At 34.3% G+C, this 15,000-nt stretch overlaps 1 protein-coding gene across 3 annotated transcripts in view; it reads right to left on the minus strand.

Moving 5' to 3' along the window:
* Nucleotides 1-15,000, minus strand: part of LOC142336253 (uncharacterized) — a 372,851-nt gene that overhangs the window by 300,792 nt on the left and 57,059 nt on the right. For 2 of the 3 annotated variants that reach the window (XM_075384942.1, XM_075384941.1), the window contains exons 8-12: nucleotides 10,766-10,946; nucleotides 8,412-8,609; nucleotides 8,093-8,306; nucleotides 7,117-7,323; nucleotides 3,640-3,678 (exon numbers count right to left, since the gene is read on the minus strand). In XM_075384942.1, the coding sequence (XP_075241057.1) occupies nucleotides 3,640-3,678; nucleotides 7,117-7,323; nucleotides 8,093-8,306; nucleotides 8,412-8,609; nucleotides 10,766-10,946 (839 nt within the window). The remainder of the gene's footprint in view (nucleotides 1-3,639; nucleotides 3,679-7,116; nucleotides 7,324-8,092; nucleotides 8,307-8,411; nucleotides 8,610-10,765; nucleotides 10,947-15,000) is intronic. The other variant, XM_075384943.1, reaches the window with a different exon arrangement.

Here is a 15,000-nt window from a genome sequence, read left to right on the forward strand (position 1 = left end):
TTCCTTTTCTACTACTTACCTAGTCTCATTAATTACAGGTCGCCTATCACAGTTTGGTACTTTTCTGTTCCTTTTCTGGCACTTTTCTGTTCCTTTTCTACTACTTACCTAGTCTCATTAATTACAGGTCGCTTATCACAGTTTTCAAAGGAAACTTACAATTGAGCATATCCAAGGTATATATTTTCTTCGACACCGTTTTTTTGCAAAAAATTAGTTTATTGTTTTTATTTCTGTGTTTATTTGTAATTTTTTTTCGAAGACGTATGACAAATTCTGAATGAAGACAGATCTCAATCCTTTTGGAGAAATAATTAAAGCTACTAATAATTTCAGTTTGTAGTTAATATTTTAAAACTTCGAAATTTTTGCTTTTCTAATTCTGAAAAGAAAAATAACGTAATTTAAGTTTCAACTTTTCCTTTTTTTGTCTAGTCTTACTTAATATCATTATTCACAGATCATATATCATTGTTTGGTGTTCAACTATGATTTCCGTATGCTTGTTACGGGGTCTCATTAATTGGAAATATTATGTGCAAAAGCACAGTACCGAGCCTTCTTGTAGATTAATTATTTGCTTTAACACTCACTGATACATTTTACTCGACTAAACTATATACTGGATTTTTTGGGTCGGCTTAGACAAGCTTGCTAATTTACTGTTTGGCACAATAGTTTTGCAATTTCCCACACAAAGAAAAATTTATGTTTTTGCACAGTTTGTTGTGCTCTAATTTACAGAGTGGAAAAATCAAGGCAGTTTCAAACCTTGAAATCTCTCAACTGCATTTCTTTGCAAATAGAAAATTTGAAAAACCTATTTTCAGCTTGTCCTAATTTTTTCAGTTTTTTAGTTATAACAATTTTGTTTCCTCCAAATAACAACGCATAAATTTTCACAAGAATATCATAATACAGCGGAAGATAATTCCGAAGATTATCATACCAACCGATCATTCCGAAGATTATCATCAATACCACCGAAGAATATCATAATACCACCAAAAATAATTTTAACAAAACTGAGTTCTCAGAATCGCTATATGTTTTAAAGAATTGACAAAATTGAGCGGAATTTTGTTGTTGCCTGCTTCTCTTTAATTTTTTTGCATTAATTGGCGCAAGTTAATTAATATGTCGAAAGACGTATCAAATCAGCCCTGTTTATAATGTTATGAGTGAAACAAATAGGTATCCGTTCAAAATCATTCAAAGCAACTCTCGCCATTAAATGAAGCGCAACACAAATGGAATTAATAGAGGATCGGGATTGCATCTGATTTGGGAACATACAAACAAACTCACTTAATCTGATTGTTGCTATTTATTGCTCTTATTCAGTCGGAGGGAAGAGCGCATATGTTGGAACTTTCACTCCAACTCACTCTGCGGAATTAGAGGGTCGCTACATTTCAATTATCCAAGATACCATGCCATTGATACGAGTTTAGACGAATCCAACCGCATTACCAGCTAGAAGACGCCCCCAAAAATTGGGCCAATGTTGAGTCATCCCTACCCGGGTCGAGGTTTCGTCAAAAAATATTGTAAGATTAGCGGTGAATAGCGATGAAAAAAACTTTTTTCAACGCAAAGCGCCCACATATTTTTGCGATGAATGCGGTGAAAGCGGTAAGATTTGCATTTTATAGCGCAGAAAATTTTATTTTCACCACATTCACCGGATTTCTTACGAAAAAGCAACTGGCGTAAACGGGTTCCACCCTTTCACCCTCTATATTTCAACAACTTCTTATTTTGTAAAATTTGCAGTTTTTATTTTCCCCAAGCCGTGAAAAAAAATAATTTGCCACTTCCAATCGGATGCGGCGAAAAAAATGTCGCTGCAATTTTTAGCGGTGAATTTTTTTTCACCGCATAAGCGTTGGAAACATTTTTTTACCGCTTAAAAACATTTTCATCACTGGATTCATCACATTGAGAGCAAATATTACACTTTTTAATCAAATTCACCGCAAATCTTACATCTTTCAGGGACTTTTAGCGGTTACGCCTCGACCCGGGCAGTGATAAGTGGATTCAAAACATGCAAGTTTCTCGCAAGAAACTTGTAGCAAATGAATCTTGCCCAAAGCATTGAAAGAACATTGAAAGAAGTTTATAGCTCTGGGTAGTAAATTATAGTCCCGATTATGACGTTAAGACAGGTTTCTTAACTAATAGACGTTCTAGTGGATTCGAAAATCTTGAAAGATTTTGCATTCCTAAACCTCGTAAAAGCAGTTTCTCTATCATGAAATGTACAAGAACAGAGAAAAAACAGATTATACGAAGTCAGACAAACCACTTCAGTTCATTTTCGAAAAATTGACTAATTTGGAAGACAAGTTCTGAAAGAATCTTGCAAGATTTCAATTTTTTCAACGGGTAACTGATCAAAGAAAACACGATCAAAAATGATTTTTATTTCATTTTTTCAACTCAATTGACAATTTGAAAGAAAAATAAACAATTTTTAACTCTAAGCAAAAGAATGAAATTCTTGAGTTTTCTTTTCTTACGAAACATTATGACGCAGTGAGACAACCTTTTATATATGTATATACTGCGTTTCAATCTTGTTTTATTGTTCTCTTTGTTACGGAGGGCTGTGCAAGTGCGGAGGTTTTTTTTACTGCACTGTATCATTATTCCTATCGTGTATTCCATTAACTCTGCCACTGCTTGCCCCAAGGAATGAAAACAGAGGGAGGGAAGAACCACAAAAATCATACTGGAAATCTCAAAAAGTCAGTTTTTAACATGACTTAATTAGATTATCCGAAGATTGATTAACCATTTCAGCTAGCCCAACCACCTAGTGCAGCTAGGTAACCGGGAAGAAAGCATCGAAGAAACCTGCAAGATGATTCAAAGCTTGCAAGAATTGTGCTAGCAGAATGGAAATAGTTGGTATTCCCTTGCAAGATTGCTTGCGAGATTCTGGAAAAGTTTCGAATTTTTCGATTGCTTGGGATTGTTTCCTGAGGATTTCAATTACAAAAAAGCGGAAAATATTCTAAAGACAGGTCAACAAAATCCGCAAGGTAATGAAGAACATATTTTAAGTTCTATTAGACTTTGTTTAACAAATCGAACAAAATTTAACAAAATGGTGCTAGGAGTCTGTACTAGCCAGTAATGCATTAGATACGACAATTCACAAACAAAATTCCATCTGAAACTGATATTTTCAAATACAGAACAGTATATCACGTCTCATAATTTTTGTCATCTGAGAGCCTCTGGTATTCACGTCGGCTAACCGCTAGGACATTTTTCTAGATTTCAAGTATGGTGTCTTGGATGTGGTATCAAAAGGTTTTCATTTTTGGCCTCAATTCACGTCTGATTTTTTGCACACACATAGCAGTATAGGTAGTCTGGCCAACAATTTCAATGAACACAGCCCTATAATCGAGATGGGACGATAAATTTACAAGATCTTGTACGATTGAAAAAGGTTATCTTGTAAGATCTTGCGAGACGAATTGATATCTTGAAAGATGTTGCAAGATTTTGAAAGACAAATATTCGAATTCGCTTCTGCCTGCCGTGAGCGTGAAATTTTGTTCAGGTCAGCAGCCATTAAACCACAATGATTACTTCAGGTTATGAAGGGGTGTGCAGACTTACCTTTCTCTTCTTCATCTGCGATCTCATTGAGTTTACGTTCTGCAATTGATAAACGTATATAAGAATTTGTAAGTACTTTAGTAATTCTAGAAAAAAGGTGACTGAAATTAATTACGAATACAGCTAAAACTATGAAGAAACACTCAAGTGCAAGTTTCTAGTCATTCAAGAACTGCTCACTTACTCGAAGTCTCCGCTGAAAAAAGATTTCAATTGCTTCCAAACAAAAGCCATCAATGTTAAACAAACATACTGCAAGATTTATGTCAAGCTATGGAATGTTTCAGAACTCTAGAAAGTACCAAAAACAAAGATTTTGCAAAAGCAGCAATGCTAAACATTCACAAATTACAAACAATCAGCAGAACATCTTTTGAAACTACAATTTCAGCACTACTTTGAAAATCTTTTCAGAATTTAGTTTCTCTAATTACAAAATACCTATAATTTTAAGTACTATAAAAGTAAGAGGTCAAAGCATCGTATAGTGGAAATTTAGGTTACATCGTATAGGTTACAAACACAATAGTTTAAAAAATGTTCAAAAGCAATGAGACATTAGAATAGCAAGTTTCAGAACGCCCAAAGTCAGCAGTTCCAGATGTCAGATTTAACAATGTCAGAAACTGATAAAAGTGAGATCTCAGAAATAAATTGACACAATTTATGTTTTGAAATAATTATGTGGCTGACAAGAACTTTCTTCAAACTTCTAGTTAAAATCTGGAGCCACTGTGCGCTTCTCAATTAATGCTGAAAATTATTTTTTTCGCTGACCGGAAAAAAATTTGAGGCATTGTAATGGCAATGGAATCTTTTTTGCCATAAAAACATAGAGTGAGTTAAAGTTCTAATGCGAGGTCGAAAAAACACAAATAAATTTTTTATCATATAAATGATATCAAAAAATTGTGAAAAACGATACTTTCTCATCAACAAAATTCAATTGAAGTACTGAAAAGTACATACCTTATAATATGCATCGGTTCAATCATTTATTTACTTCCTGATAAAAAGAATAGATTTTTAGACATAAAATTTAAAACAAAAACCATTTGCAGTTGCCTGAATACATTCTATTCAATAAAAGTTCTTTTTAAGTTTTTAGCATATCATCTCAATTTGTCATCATCAAAATTTATTACTTTTTCTCGATGAGTTTAAAGAATTGCCTGAATACGGGTTCTAAAATTAATTTAATGAAATTAGTACATCGATAGCTCTAACAAGTCTCAAAAAAGTTAACAGATTTAATCCCAGATTTATCTATTTTTGAAATTTGGCGAATTTAGATCAGAAGTGCAACGGTAGTTTACACTCCATAATGAAAACAAAACATTTTTCGAAAAAAGAAAATAAATCTGATTTCGCTCTAATTTTTCCGCAAAAAAGTTTTGGAACTGAATTTTAAAAAAATAACGATGCAATAACCTAATTAAGAAAAGAAGAAAAATGGTTTTCCCGAATATGATAAAAAATTTTCAGATACCTTGTTTCGAAAATTGGCGCCAGGTGAAAGTTTCCAAAATTGGTGCCAGGTGAAAAAAAAGACACAAACAGATACAGGAAAGGGTTGATAAAACTGTCAAATACTTTTCTAAACTACGCAAGAAAACTTTCAGCGATAAACTGATATAACTTGTTTAGTTTCATTCCAAAAGACCCATTTCATTAGTGAGTTTTTTATGCAATTTAATTTTGCTGACTTCATAGAATTTGAAATATAACTAAAATTTCAAAAAACAAAATGAAATTTCTTCAGGAATAAGTCTCGTATTTTCAAAATATAATCACGTAAATGACGTAAAAACCCCCGGTAGAGATAGTGAGAAAAACGTGCAAAATTTGTTAGTGCGCGAAAGATCATTTTCGATTCTTCTTTGTGTACAATTTCAAAACAATCAAAAACATCAGACCAAGAAAAAATTTCATTGACGAAACCCAACCTGGACCTTGGAGGCTTAAGAAGCTGAAAACAATTTGGCTCATTTAAACAAAAAATTAATGTCCAGAAAAATTACACTCAATTCGTTTTTTCACCTGCAATGAATTTCACAGAGCTGCATCTTTAATAAAATATGTTTTGCGCTGAAAAACTTTTTTGCTTTTGGTTTCATTAACCACTAATTAACCACTCCAATGTGACCTCAAATTAAAAAAAAAGTGAGCTTATCCTTAAAAAATCAAGCCTCAACATTTACGATTACGACTTGAAGTAAGAAGCTGATCAAACTAGCTGTTTTTTGCAACATATTTTTTTGTAATTCTTAAAACATCTTATAGGAGAAATAGGAAACTAATCCACAGATTAAATTACAATAATCTTTAACCTACATTGTTCTACGATAAACAGTAGCCTAGTTTACAAACAATCCGAGAAATTATATCATATATCAAAAACCTTTCAAAATCAGTCGATCTAGAATGTTAAAAACCCATAGATTATGCATCCGTTTTACGCGTCTCATAAGTTCTTCAGTGGAAAGTCAAGTTTTACTGAGAGCGATATATATTTCTTTCCTATTGTACTGACGGTTATGTTGTAGAAACAGTTTGTAGTTTGCATCTGTCTACGTTTTAGAGCTTTTTTTCAAGAGCTAACAGGAAATAACAAGAATTTTTGTGAGACAAAAAATGGATGCACAGTTGAAACTCGTAGTGCTGGACAGAGCACAATACCTAAACTGCAAACCAATAATAAAATAGTTCAGATGAATTGCGGAGACAAAGTTTTTGTAAGAGTTTCCGCGGAATTCAACTTTTTGCTCAGCTGCAAATGTGAGCTCAAAATGAGGACTAGAGACTAAACGCAACACTACATAAAGTGATATGAACTAGATATATTGTAACCAAAAACAAAAGAAATATTGTTTTGTTGAAGCGCATAATTAGGGACTAGTAAGGCGATAGGCTCTAAGAGAACTGCTGAGAAACCTATAGCCCCTGTTTTATATCGTATTTGAGGACGAAGAGTCAAATTATCGGACAAAAAAAACTATCAGAAAAAGCCGATATAAAGTCCTGCACGGTTAATATAATTTGCTACAAATTTCTTTAGAGAGCATCAAATAATTAAGCAGGATTGAAAATCATTTTTTAAAAAAACTATATCAAATCCTGTAAAATGTGGATAAATTGGAAAAAGAAAATCTGTCGAAATCAGTATTTTGTTCTCAAAATTTTGTTGCATTCGTGAAATAAATATTTTTGAGTTGTAATCAGACGGCGCTCCAAGTCAATTCAAATTGTTTTGTTAAAAACCTAGAGTTCAGAAATGTGGCTTCGCTCGGCGTCGAGCTTTGCAGCTATGAAAAATGAAAATCGGGCTTCTAATTGATATGAAGAAGATCGGCAGGTCATCTTTTGACAATTGAGAGCTTATATACTTACTCGCTTGAGTTCCATTTCCGATAATTTTTCCGCTTAATTTGCAGAAAATTAATACTTGGTAGAAACCGGTGAGTAATAAATTCTAACCAAGAGACCATAGAGACCACTGGACCACAGCACTGGATCCCTTAACATCCACAATCTTGATATTCTGAGGTGGGTGGACCAGCCCTCTGTATGGTACCACAACACTGTACCCTGGCAAACATCCCTCGTATCCCGCAATAGGTTTAGTCTGTTGCTGAATTTTCTTTGTCTCAGCCACCAGGCCCTGAAGTTTTCTCTGCTCAGCAGCTAAATAGGTTATAAACAACTGAATTGTAAGGAAATTTAGACTGATCAGCGAATTTTGATATCTGATTAAAGCTTTCATATGGCATTTTGAGAGTTTTGATTGTCTACCTATTTTTTGGATTTTTATGATTAAGGTGGCTCCAAATAGAGCCACTTTTTAGAGCCACTAATACACAAGAAGATCAGTATTTAGCGCTCAGTATTTAAAATAAGTATTTAAAATCAGTATTTAAAATAAGTTGCATTAGGAATTGAAATCAACAACAACAATGTATAAATAATTCAAGTAGGACCATCCTTGTTAGTTAAATTCGGGCGTGCGTTTTTGGTGGTTCGAGTAAAAATCTGTTCATAACCATTTTACGTCAAGCAAAACCTTTTCATAAGTAGAGTAATCAAAAACTTTTCAGCAGTCGAGCTAAAGTCTTTTATTGTCTCGGATAACAAATTTCTGATCTTTTCCGTTTGTGCCCCCCAGCTTAGTTATTATTTATATTATTTATAGCTATATTATTTGCACTCCCCAGACGCATGTGCCATATTTTTACATGATGATTCACTATGTAATGGCACGTGTTCTGTAACTGGGGGGCGCATAACGTACTGGGGAGGGGGGCACAAAAGGAAAAGATCCCGAATTTCTGAAAAGAAAGCTGATGTAGGTTCATTGAAGTTTCATGGAAGAACGTCTAAATGTCATAAGTCGAGGTGTAAACCTGGGAACAGGCTTCTGCAGATGGGAATCGTTCGGGACAAAAGGGAAACTAACTCTCCAATTTGGCACTTGAGTTGACCTTCATGAAGTACTGAGTGCTAGTGAATCCTTGAATGATGAATGGCTTCCGACAGATTTGATGCTCGCACAGGGCCACCAGCTGGATTCTGTAGAATGATCCTGGAACTGCCTCATCTATGCAGCCAACCCGGGCGGAGGAGGAGAGCACTGGACCATAGGGCTGACCGTCTTTGATCAGTTGGTAACCCTGCAGTCCATTTCCAGGTATGAATTATCCATTAATTTAACATACATAATGCTTAGCACAAGTCGTTGATTTTTTTTTCTTTTGGGGGGGGGGGGGGCAACTTACACTGACGTGTGCGTCTCCAAACTCTTGAGGGTCCTCCCACTGCATTTGGAATCCCCCCTGGTAGAAGCACTTTGCAGTGAGGGTGCCAGGGATGGGTGGGGCACATGGTGTGAAGTAGACTGAGTTGGACTCCTCTGAGATGATCTCACACACTCCGAATGATCCAGTCCGGCTCACTTCGTTCGTGCCCGCATGTGTCTGTACAAACAATGGCAATTTGTAAATTAAGATTGCATCACCCATTAGATCCCATCAAACTAAGTTTTGCTTATTTCAATTTTTATGCTCTAAATTTATATATTGATGTCTTGTAAACAAATTCTTTATCTTGTTTTTCATTAAATTTTATTAAATTATTGAATCTTCAGGTTTTTAAATGCCATTCTGAATTTGTATCCAGAATTGAGTGCAAGATTTCATTCGTTTGTAATTCAAATTCCATTTTCTCTATGTTTATACATTCATTTTAGTTACCACTGCAAACTTCAGCACTTTTATCGGATTAACCCCCTTATCCCCCTACTTGATTGTTTGGCTTTAATCTAAATATTAATAAGAGCATGCCCGTTGCCGCGGCTTATGAAAAACAGGCCCTCCGCAAATAATAGATACACACTAAAACCCTCTCGTGTGAAATCACACGATTTTTTCACGTGTGATCAAAAATCAAGCGATTTTTTGTGTGAAAGAAGCGTCTCATGTGATTTCACATAAAAAAATTTTCCGCGTGGGATGAAAATTTACATAAAGTAAAATTTTTCATGAACACTCATTCTGGTTTAAGTGCTGAAAACCAGAAAAAAAAACAGCCTAGATTAGATTTGACCGGCTTCCTCACTTTTGAATATCGGCATTGAATAATTTCCGACTAAACTTGATAAGGTTGAACCAGACTCAAAAACAGTTGAATATGGAACAAAAAGAAAACTGAACGAAAGAAACCTTACATAAGAATGTTACTTCAATAGAATAATTTTCAATCATATCGGTAGTTTGAATCATACGCAGTTTTTCAGTGGATGAATACCAAATTTAACAAGAGCAAATGAATTTGATGAACTTCTAAAAAAATAGGGTCAAGAGTTTAACCCGACTTCTGTCTCATTATCGTTTGCTCTTCTAGCATCGGCTGATAGTTTGACCTCCCAATTCCATGAACATTGATTTGATTTCGTCGAAAAAAAATTGGCTGTTTCCTTGAATGACGGCTTTCACAGCGAAATTATAAAACCAAAACTAAACCTTTTGCTTGCTACATCATTGTTTAATTCATAATTGAAAAAATGTTTTAATTAAGAACATTCTTTCGAGAGCGCAGTTTATTCATTGCTTTTATAAAATTTTCTGTCAGAAATCAAGGCTGGGGCTGCTGAGGAACTAGATTACGATATTTTCTGTGCACATTATTCGTAGGGTTAGATTACATGAAATATAGTGTGTCGACATACATTTTTCGAGGAAAAAGTGGCACACAATAAATCTGGCTGTTACTTGTTTGTTCATATAAAATTACATGCGTTCCATGGGCTGCACATTTTTTTTTGATTTACATGAAATTTCATGTAATTTTTCATGCAAAAGCACACGAATTTTTGTTTGTTTCCACAAGACTTTTGTGCTATTTCACATGCATAAATTTTCATATGACTAACACATGACATTTCGTTCGGTTTTATTTGAGAATCACATGAAATTTCATTTAAATCATACAAAAATTGTGATGCCCAACCCGAGAAATTGATGTAAATTTGTATGAAAAATCATGCAACAGCCAGATTTATCGTGTCACTTTTTTCCCGAAAAAACGTTTGTCGGTACACGATTTTTCGGGTGATCTCACACGAGTTCTTCCTTGGTTTAGTGAATCAATGTTTAACGAATTCAATTCTAGACTTGCACATGATCTTTAACATCGTTACATTTTGACCACCAAAGAAAATATTTGTTAGTTGTAATTTGCACCACCCCAAAATCAAAAATGAGAAAATAAGTCACCTAGTAGGTTAACTTTCACAAGAGCAAAAAATTTAGAGGCAATTTTTGCAGCTGGTTTCTACAAAGATAACACTTACGTATACATACGTATACTTTATACCTACATTTGACAGTAATGATCCCAAAAATACAATAACGCCATCAGCGCTACCCTGTTTTCCTGAAAAGGTAAAACATTACAAATGAGGATCAGAATATGTAGTATTTTGCTTATCACAAAAATGGGGGCCAAAAAATTGGATGGAATGAACGCACGACACCCTGATTATCTGTGCTAAAAGATTCGGATGAGGAGCATTTCGTTTCAATTTCAATTCAGTTATATAGCTTTTTGAGAAAAGTTATGAATCTCAACGCACCTGGACATAGCATCTGTACTCTTGTCCGAGATTGAGGTCCTGGAATGTGTACTGCATCTGTCTGGATGCGACAGCTATCTTCTGGAACAAGAATGCCCTGTGTTCTCCATGTGCTATGTAGATGCTGCACCAGTTGGCTCGCTCAAACTTCTGCTCAGTGCCTGACACGTGCCATTGAATCCTACACAAAGATCAACAAAATTAAACTGAGCCTTTTCTAATCCTTTTTTAAAATGTTTTTTGAAATATTTTGTGATTAGGTTGCTTTTTGTGAGTTTTAAAAATCGTTAGCCAGGTCCATGCCATAGAGACCTCTGATCGGACCATCTTCAGTTGCGCGGGAACGAGAATTGCACTCCAAATAACAGAACCTGGATCTCGTTTTGAACGCACAGAAGTGTGGAACAATTCTCTGACATATGTTTGTATTGATTTTTCGAATACACAATGAAGACAATTTCATTTCCTCAGCGCCAGTTTAACTATGTTACTGAATAAATCAACTTACCCTAGTCCAGAAGGCCGAACAAAAACGACGCAAGAAATGTTCGGCATGCTCGGCTTTCCACGTACTAAATTGTCGGTATGTTCGACTTGTTCGATATGTTTGGTTTCAAACGTAGGGAATCGTCGGTGTGTTTGGTATGGAACGTAAGAAAGCTGCGGTAAGTTCGGTTTAGCCAGAATCGGTATGTTCGGTTTAGCAATATTCTGTATGTTCGGTCTGGAACGTAAGAAAAATTCTGTATATTCGGTTTAGACAGATTCGGTATTTTTGGTTTATAGACGTAAGAAACGTTCGGTATCCTTGGTTTCATATGTAAGAAATTATCGGCAAGTTCGGTTAACAACGTAGGAAAACTTCGGTATGTTGTTCGGGAATTTAATTTAGAAAATGAAGTCCCGGGGTTCTGTTAAGCTTGTTTTCTGATTGATTGAGGTTGTTTGATCCTGATATGAAATTATTTTGTTCAAACGTAATTCTAGTTCTAAAACAGTTAAATGTATTTTTTGACAAATTAGTAAAGTATTTTTTTATGTTAAAAAACCTCACAAAGCTGAAAAGTAAAAAATGCATTTCACAAAGTATCTTCAATAATTGTTTCCAGTTTGGAAATAGTTTTCTATTTTTCAGCTGTGCCTTGTTCATGACACAATGAAACCACTCTTAGCAATCCCTATCTTTCTACAAAAAAAATATTAATATTCATTATCTGGAGTGTTTTTCCACACGATAAAATACAGTTTTCCATAATTGATATTAATTTCACACACTTATAACCAAATTTCATTGAATGAAAACTCGTATATGATTAGTAGCGATTACCAGTTCAAAAAAAAACATTAGTCGATTGATACAAGACTATCAGAACACACTAACAAAAATTGGCTGCAAGAGAAGAAAGAGAAGCAGTCTTGCCTGAATTTTTCAACTCAAAAGCAACAAAACGGGAGAGCACAGGGGATTTTAAAAAATTTAAAATCAGTAATGTCACGACAATTCAAAAAATCTAAATTTGCAATCTCCCATCTCAAAAAGTGAAACGCGCAAAATATGCTTAAAACAAAATTGTTCTGAAAAATAATTGGTAAATTTTTTCTCGAAACAATTAAACAAGGGCAGCTTCCAAAACGTTCATTGCTAAATCATGTAGCTCAACAACAAAACACTACAAAATCATAACAATCAGTAGTTTTGGTTTTATCTGTTTATAATTTCACAATTTCTTGATATAAACAACAAATTGGTAGACAATAAAAGCATAGAGATAGAGTTACCTGTTAATATTTTTTTCGATCATCGCTTTTTGCATTGAATTAAGTAAAAAAAATTGATACATTGCTTCCGGTGTAAATTTTTTAAAAAAGCTATCGGTGTTAATTTTCTTTGGATTTTTAAAAACATGATCTGGATTGGTCGCTTTTTGAGAAAAAATTTATATATCAAATATATATTTTATTTTCATATTAAGTATGTATTTTTATATATTATATTTTAAATGACTATGATTTAATAGGTTTGAAAGTAAAACCCAATATATTTCTGTCGTGTTGATACGTTGGCAAATTGAAAGCATGTCAACGTGTCTGCCCTCTATTCATTTTGCTATCTCGGATTGTAGGTGATGATATTTAATAATCGACGCTACAAATTGTATGTTGAAAAGTGCTGAAGTTATTTCCGCGGCTTTTGCCTCTAACTGGCTAGACATTCCGTTCTTTTTATTCTTCTGCAGGGGCGCCGCGAATTTGGGTCAGTATATCGGTCCACTTGTCTTTTGGTCAAGCCATGTCATCGTCATTTATCGGAATTATGCTCTCATCGTCACTGCTACTTCGTATTGGGGGCTCTTTATCTGCAAGTTCAGCTGGACTAGGATGTTTTGCGATAGTGGTAGTTGGTAATTGATCACTGGAGTGAGTTCGGTAGGCGACTTATTTAAGCTATGGTTGTTTGCTGAGAGGATACTGCTCAAACTGTTCTTTACAATATCGGCATTAACTGAATTGATCAAAATCTTAATGTATTAATGTGTGTGTGCGTGTGTGTGTTTGTGTGTGTGTGCAGGTGTGTGTGTGTGTGTGCGTGTGTGTGTGTGTGTGATGAATGTGAAAGGAGCGTTGACGCACAGATGTTGGAAGAGGTGGGACGGGGTTGGGGGGGGGGGTAGATTGACATTGCCATTATTTCAATTCTGCCGAGTTAAGGAGTCGAGACACCCAAAAAATAGGTTTCGAAGCTCCTTTGTGTGTATGCGGCGTTTATAAGTGCGTTCGAAAAGAGCATAAACATGAATGAAAGAGAAGTTCTTTTGAAGATGTTCGCCGATTTACCATAGCGAAAAAAAAATGTATTTGAGCCATACAGGACTATCAAATGGAGTTCGGCCTTAAGAGAGATTAGAGAAGCAATCTTCCATGAAGTGTTCACCGTAAAAGGTCTGAACTGGGTAGACAAAGAGAATTAAAAAATTTTTGCTAGAGGCAGCTTCTTGATTTTCAATCTGCCATCTCAAAGAGTAAAACTCGCAAAAAGAGACTGGAACAAAATTGCTTCAATAAAATATCAGCATTTTTTCTTGAAATTGAGTTAAAACCCCAACTTTAGCCAAATTATGCAGCTTAAAAAATAATATTATCACGTTTCATTTTTAGCTTGTTACATCTAAATACAAATTCATTTTTTAGATAAACAATTAAGGCTTATAAACAATAAATATATAAAGCTAAGAAAAATTCTGTATATTCGGTTTAGACAGATTCGGTATTTTTGGTTTAGAGACAAAGGAAACCTTTGGTATCTTTGGTTCCATATGTAGGAAATTATCGGCAAGTTCGGTTAACAACGTAGGAAACCTTCGGTATGTTGTTGCGGAATTCAATTTAGAAAATGAAGTCCCGGGGTTCTGTTAAGCTTGATTTCTGGTTGATTGAGGTTGTTTGATCCTGATATGAAATTCTATTTTTCAAAAGTAATTCTAGTTCTAAAACAGATGAATGTATTTTTCGACAAATTAGTAAAGTATTTTTTTTATGTTAAAAAACCTCACAAAGCTGAAAAGTAAAAAATGCATTTCACAAAATATCTTCAATAACTGTTTCCAGTTTGGAAATAGTTTTCTGTTTTTCAGTTGTGCCTTGTTCATGGCACAATGAAACCACTCTTAGCAATCCATATCTTTCTACAAAAAAATATTAATATTCAATATCTGGAGTGTTTTTCCACACGATAAAATACAGTTTTTCATAATTGATATTATTTTCACACACTTACAACCAAATTTAATTGAATGAAAACTCTTATATGATTAGCAGCGATTACCAGTTCAAAAATAAACATTAGTCGATTGATACAAGACTATCAGAATACACTAACAAAAATTGGCTGCAACAGATGAAAGAGAAGCAGTCTTGCCTTAATTTTTCAACTCAAAAGCGACAAAACAGGAGAGCAGAGGGGATTTTTAAAAACTTAAAATCAGTAACGTCACGACAATTCAAAATATCTAAATTTGCAATCTCCTATCTCAAAAAGTTAAACGCGCAAAATAAGCTCAAAACAAAATTGCTCTGGAAATTAATTGATAAATTTTTCTCGAAACAATTAAACAAGGGCAACTTCCAAAACGTTCATTGCTAAATCATGTAGCTCAACAACAAAACACTACAAAATTATAACAATCTCTAGTTTTGTTTTATCTGTTTACAATTTTAAAATTTCTTAATAAAAACAA

This window comes from Convolutriloba macropyga, chromosome 3, assembly GCF_964194025.1.
Source record: "Convolutriloba macropyga chromosome 3, txConMacr16.3, whole genome shotgun sequence".
NCBI lineage: Eukaryota > Metazoa > Xenacoelomorpha > Acoela > Convolutidae > Convolutriloba > Convolutriloba macropyga.